The sequence below is a fragment of the Haliotis rubra genome, unplaced genomic scaffold (assembly GCF_003918875.1).
Source record: "Haliotis rubra isolate DU_JTF1 unplaced genomic scaffold, ASM391887v1 Scf202, whole genome shotgun sequence".
NCBI lineage: Eukaryota > Metazoa > Mollusca > Gastropoda > Lepetellida > Haliotidae > Haliotis > Haliotis rubra.
Window position 1 is genome coordinate 1,192,059 of NW_025766026.1, and position 6,458 is coordinate 1,198,516.

At 42.1% G+C, this 6,458-nt stretch overlaps 1 protein-coding gene across 2 annotated transcripts in view; it reads left to right on the forward strand.

Annotated features, from left to right (window-relative positions):
- Positions 1 to 2,544, forward strand: part of LOC124275758 — a 43,771-nt gene extending 41,227 nt beyond the window's left edge. For both annotated transcript variants that reach the window (XM_046711417.1, XM_046711416.1), the window contains exons 5-6: positions 73 to 278; positions 912 to 2,544. In XM_046711417.1, coding sequence (XP_046567373.1) covers positions 73 to 278; positions 912 to 1,112 — 407 coding nt within the window. In that variant the 3' untranslated portion in view covers positions 1,113 to 2,544. The remainder of the gene's footprint in view (positions 1 to 72; positions 279 to 911) is intronic.
- The last annotated feature ends 3,914 nt before the right edge of the window (positions 2,545 to 6,458 follow it).

A 6,458-nucleotide genomic window follows, 5' to 3' on the forward strand; every position in this document is an offset into this window, starting at 1 on the left:
TCAATATCAGACTATAGATTCCTGTGAGCAAGGCAGATCAAAGTTTTGAAATCCGCTCTGTCCAATTTCCAGATTCGTCATTAAATGATTTCGGCGACACCAGCAAGCCGACGGGGGGTTACAAGTTGCAAGTTACCAAGTCCAACAACATCTTCTACCAGAATCTTCCGCTGAACACTTTCCACAGTGCTGAGATGTCGGCCTCAGTTGGTACCACAACGCAGTCCAAGATCAGCATCCTCAACCCCATCTGCTGGGGAGCGTGCTCGTGCTTCGGGGTACGTATAATCTGAAGACAATGTAGCCTCGTTAATCCATACAACTAAGTCCGGGAAAATGGTGTCTTTTATGTTAACTGTTGACTTGCCTTTGCGTGTGTTTGTGATGAGTGCTAACGGTCGAGGTACTATTAAAACCTGATGTCACCCCAATTTGGTAGTGGTTCAAACACGTTCTAATGATGTAGTTTTTGGTGAAAGCAAAGCATTATATGACAGCTAGATCTCGGTGGTCTGTCAATTAACATGAGACCAGTGAGATGAGAGATATAGAACCTTCATCTGAACCCGAAGAAAATTGAAAACCTTTTTCCAGTTAAGGCTGTAACATTGGGGTAAAAATGTAGGCAGAAGGGAAAATAATATGGCTCAGTGACTGTGAGATAGTCTAGCCTTCGGTACCACACTATCAGATGAGTCGCAAGGCCTGCCCGCCTGATCCCCATTTAAGTTAGCTAATCCGACTAATTCGAGGTGCCGTCGGCCAATTCTGACGAGGAATACGAACGCGTTTATTGTTTGTCCGGAACAAATCAGATCAAGCAATAGCTACACATCCTATCTCATGAATATCCCTGATGTCGTCCAACTCTGTGTACGACAGGGTTCACAACTTGTTCCTTCTCTTTTCAGGTTGGCCGCTGCTCGCGGTCGTGGAAAACCACTCCGCCCATGACGAAGACGTTCAACAGGCGAGTGGTGAAGATGGGAGTAGCAATGCCCCCGTGGGGGACGAAAATGTTTGTTAATGTCTATCTGGACCCGGAAATGTCTCTAACCACTGCACGTGACTTTGTGGCGCAGCTTCAGTACCACGCCCCCCACTTACAGTGATAGCAGCGGTTCAGGCTGACCAAGGGTCAGCGGTCACACTTGTGAGAAGAAGGCATCAAGGAACTTTGATGGAGAAACAAAAATGTGCATGTTTACCTCCGAAATTCATATTGGAAAATACCTGTTACCATTAGCTTCTTAGAGAAATTGTTTTATTTCTCATGGATTTTCTCTGGAAAGCCAGTCGTTTTCTTAACTGGTCTCTGCACACGTTGAAGACGGATTAGCATGGATTAGACTGACTGATCAAAGATGTTTTTCCTCATGTTTTCGAGATGTAGAAAAATGTGTCGCCATTTTGTTTTGAGGAAAACACTTTGGAATTGCTGAACACACAAGAACTGCAGAGACAGTGATGGTATTTTAATGGATGTATATGGGAAGTCTATATCGCTGGATAAACCACGGCTGGAGACACTAGCGGTTCTCACAAACAGGTGTATTCATTTCTTCACTGAGTTCATCTCTCGGACGATGTGCATATTATATCGTTGAGTTCAACTTTGAGGTCGTGACTCGTTAGTGATTAGAGTTGACTCTCACGAATGGTGCTGACATTTGATAGTGCAATGAAGGATCTAATATATATTCAGTTTCTATTACACAAGCTTGAAGCTGTCATACGTCCATGCAAGCGTGCCATTTAACTTCTGCCTTATATACAGAACTTGGTGCAATAACGGGGGACGGGGTTTGACTACTGAAACCCTAAGGTTTCTTTTCCATGTAGAAGACGAGGATATGTGTTCATAGAGACCACAACCTGTAGAAGGTGCGTCCAGAAAGGAAACACTATTAAAACACTCATACTCAAAACTGTATTTCCAGAATATGGAAGATGGAGATGGTTGTCTTCCATTTTTCGATTTCAAAAGCTTATAGATACTGAATCAAAACTTATCGACAAGATACCAGAATTACAGGGTGATACGAACGACATTGTCAAGATGTATTGAAATGATAAGTAGAAGGTGTTTTATTCTTTCAAAGTGAATAACGTTAAGATATATGTATCTTTTGCCCTCGCATCTACCCACGTATTTGTCCACGCGCGTCCACCGCGTCAATTCCGCGTCCATCTTCTGTCAGCCACGCGTCTTTCCTGCGTCTGTTCCTGATATTATTACACATGATCACTTGAGTGGCGCCATAAGGTTTTATGACCAAGTGACCTTGATTTCCATTTTGTGTAATACTTCGGGAAGAAACAGGGAAGAATGCTTCAGCGAGTTTGCAAACACATTTACCCAATAAACAAAGGTCATTTATGAGCCTCTTGCAAACCTCCAATAGTCAATGCCTATCTCAATATGTATCTCTCTGTATCGTTAATTTCTAGATATGTATCACTGAGAGATGTAATCCTCTACAGCCATCTCTGTAATTATGATTCCTGCCTAGGTATGTTTCTAATTAAACATGTATATCAGTACCAGCCAGTTACGTTGTTAATGTTTAAGAGACCTCCAACTGGGTAACTGGCTCCTCTGTCTTGCGACGTGGAGTCGGCAATCATGCATGAGTGTTCTGGGTGAGTGAGTGAGTTTGGTTTTACGCCTCTTATATTGTTATCGTTCCTTACTGCCCCAACTTCTAAATGCCTCTCAAAGAAGTTTACGCCTCTTTTAGCAATATTTCAACAGTATCACGACGGGGGACACCAGATAAGAGCTTCACACATTGTACCCATGTGGGGAATCGAACACGTCTCTTCGGTGTGACAAGCGGACGTTTTTGCCATTAGGCTACCTCACCGCCCCTGCATGGGTATTATGAATGGAAACTGTAAAACAATCTAGATATATTCTTCCGACAGTAGAGCGGTTGTTTCGGATATAGTGTTTAAATTGTTCCATAAACTCCAGTGTTGGACACCCTGAAGTGAGTGAGTTGGGTTTTAAGCCGCTTTTAGCAATATTCCAGCAATGCCACGGTGGACACCAGAATGGGTTTCACACATTGTACCCATGTGGGGAATCGAACCCGGGTCTTCGTTTTAACCACTAGGCTGCCCCACATTGCATGACTGAGTGAATGTTGGTTTCGCCACAGTCAGAAATATTGCAGCTGCATCACACCTGTCTGTAAATGATTTACTCTGGACCACTCAAACCAGTGTATGCATCGCTTCAAACAGCCGGGATACTATTGTAGACACAGTGAGTGAGTGAGTGAGCTTAGTTTTACGCCGCACTCAGCAATATTCCAGCTATATGGTGGCGGTCTGTAAATAATCGAGTCTGGACCAGATAATCCAGTGATCAGCAGCATGAACATCGATCTGCGCAATTGGGAACCGATGACATGTGTCAACCAAGTCAGCGAGCCTGACCACCCGATCCCGTTAGTCGCCTCTTACGACAAGCATGGGTTACTGAAGATCAATATTCTAACCCGGACCTTCACGGGTTTGTAGACACAGAGACTTATCGTATTTTGACATTAAACGATCCTGAATTCAGTCAACTCTTGCAATCAAGAGGAAGGAAGGAGGCTGTTGTGTGACCCGGCGTCACCATGGAGACGGAATGGGGACATTGGGGCCAAGTTCGGGTCCAAGGTCGCGTTTTGTCATCAAAATACACCAGGGAAGTGTGTAGGGGGTGGATGAGAGAGGAATACAGACCTGCTGGGTATTTTCAGAGATTTAACGAGCGCTTCCAGCGTGTTGTGTTTCACGTTGACAGTTCTGGTGATGACAGCGAAACGCGAAACGCCACTTGATTCATGCGACTCAACTATCGTCGTATGGGTTCTGGAACATGTCATGTCAACCAATGGATGATAGTGGGAGCACTAACATCAAGGTTCGATTGGACACAAGTGACACCTTAGTGGTCTTTGTTGATTATATGCAAATAATCGTGTCTCCCTTCGCCCATCCATTTGGGATACATAAATTGTGATGTAACATTAACGTAAAGTTTCACTTCGGATCTGTTTTCATGTGGCACTCAACTGTCGCCTAACCAGCCATCGCATTCGTGACCAACTCGTGTTATTCCGGGACAAGCCGAATAGCGATCTTCTTGGAGGTTACGGAAAGGGGCGAGTGGTGACGAATGCAGCCATCGTCCACATTGGGGAAATATTGAGTTTTCAATAAACTATTGAAGCATTAATGAAAACTCTGATACGTGTATTGTCAGTTTCAAACTGAATATCAAGTTTGACCAAAGATGTTTGTTGTTTTGTTTTTGTTTGGCTTCCTTTGGGGTTTATGTTTTACATAAAACAACAAAGAGGTACGGGAATGATGTTTCCTTGTCATAGAGACTATATATTGCTTGTAGCTGCATTAAACAAACAACACAAAAGTGTAGGTGTTTTACATTCAAAAGCCCCTCTGTAAAGAGTTTGGATGTTTCGGAGCCATTTACCCATACAGTTTAATCTGATGTTGATGTTTAACTGAAAATCCGATTTGAAACCCAGCAAGCATAACGGTTCAGAGACTTGGGCATGTAGTCAACTCAAGATATGCGTTTTAGTGTTCTCAGTAACGTAACAAGCCAAATACCTCCAGACATATTGGCAGAGAACCAGCTGACACAGTGAGAGAGTCACACTCGGTTAGAAACTGGTCTATAGCATGAAGCTCGCTAGGTACTTCTCGCTCGGTACTTCTCCAACTAACATACACAGGAAACACTTATATATTGGTGATATTTTTGCTGTTCGCGTGGTTTCTATTTATCATTTTCGACAGAATCACCGAGCTTGGCAACCCGATCAAGTCCAGTTTCTGGACGACCAAATTCTAACCTGGTTTCATGGGAACGCCATATTGATATTTGACAACAGTACCTGAAGATCTTATTACTTTTTTTATCAGTCTTTCTTATTCTGTCAATAATATTATGACTGTTAATTTAATTACCGTCATGTTTCAGCAATTATGTTTTGATATTTCCAAGATAAGAAACCGCAACTTTTCTGTATACCTTGGATATTAACTACACAGAAAGGATCACGGACTGTCATCAACACCTCTCTGCGTGAAAGGTGCCTCAAGATGTCGGGGGTAAATCTTGATCTAGTTTTATGAAAAATAACTAATGTTAATCTCAAATCATGAAATAGACACACTGAAAGGCATCCTTTCAAACGTTGATTTCGTATCTCTTTCAAGTCCCACTGCAGGTAAATCAAACTTAAATGAACTGTTTTTGAAAATAAACTGGCCAAACCAGTTGAATAACGTTCTTAAACATTTTACAAAACATTCGAGCAGACAGAACCTTTGTAACCAAATTAAGAAACAGAGAAATATTTTTCCGCAAAATATATGTCGATGTCGTTGCTTCCATAAATAAAACCAAGAACCAGCCAAACAGTGAAAAAGACGTGGAAACTGAAAATGAGACGCCACAAAGACTCGAAGAGTTATCTCCCTTTTCTAGCTGAGGTGGGAGTTGGGTTACGACGCTCTGGGGATGAATATTTCAGTAATTTATTAGTTGTGTCAGCTCATTGTTGGATAAAGACCAAATGGCGCCAAGAGGAAATATAAAAGTACTTCGAAAACATTAGAGCTCAAGCAAAACGTAGGTGTTGCCGTTCTAAATGGATAAAAATCTATTTCATTATCTTTGGGTCTTACTTTAAGAGAACATGCTCAACTTGCTGTATGTTAAACAGAATTATGATTGCAGTTTCAGTTTTCATTCTTCCTTACAGAAAGTTGTTTCTTCAGGAAAGACAGTGAGTATGTACATTTGAATACCTAACCGAATGTGTGTGAGCGTGCATGTGTGTGAATGTGAGCATTCTTGCGTCTACATATATATATATAAAGCAAATAACAGTAAAATCTTGATGTCATCTTCTGGTTTCCGAGGTTTCCAATGATCCTTGTTGCAGTGTGCAAATTAGTTTCCACATTTTGCTAGTCTGTCGGTATAGCTATGTCTGAAAGTTCCTAGCCCACAAAATAATTCACTAGCTAGAAATTTGAATGTTGACATGGGTTTCATCATTAAGCTGCTAATACGATGAACATTTTTATCAGGCCATAATCTTGCATGATTTAAAAGTGTATTATAACTAAACAAGTCGGAGAGAGTGATATATTCACAAAATGACCCATGAAAATTCACTAGCCAGTGACTGTGGAGATTTACTGGCCCTACTGGATTTTTACTAGCCACGACCTAGCAGGCCACTGGCTATTTCGTACACTGCCTTGTTGCCAGGGATGTCTCAGGACTGAAACATGCCGACCACCCTCCCCATGCTAACTCATGGGTAGTTACTCATTCTATCAACCACTGGTTTGCCACGCCCATATAGGCTACAGGTTGCTATGACACAGATGCTGACTTCAGCACAAAGCAGCATTCTTTC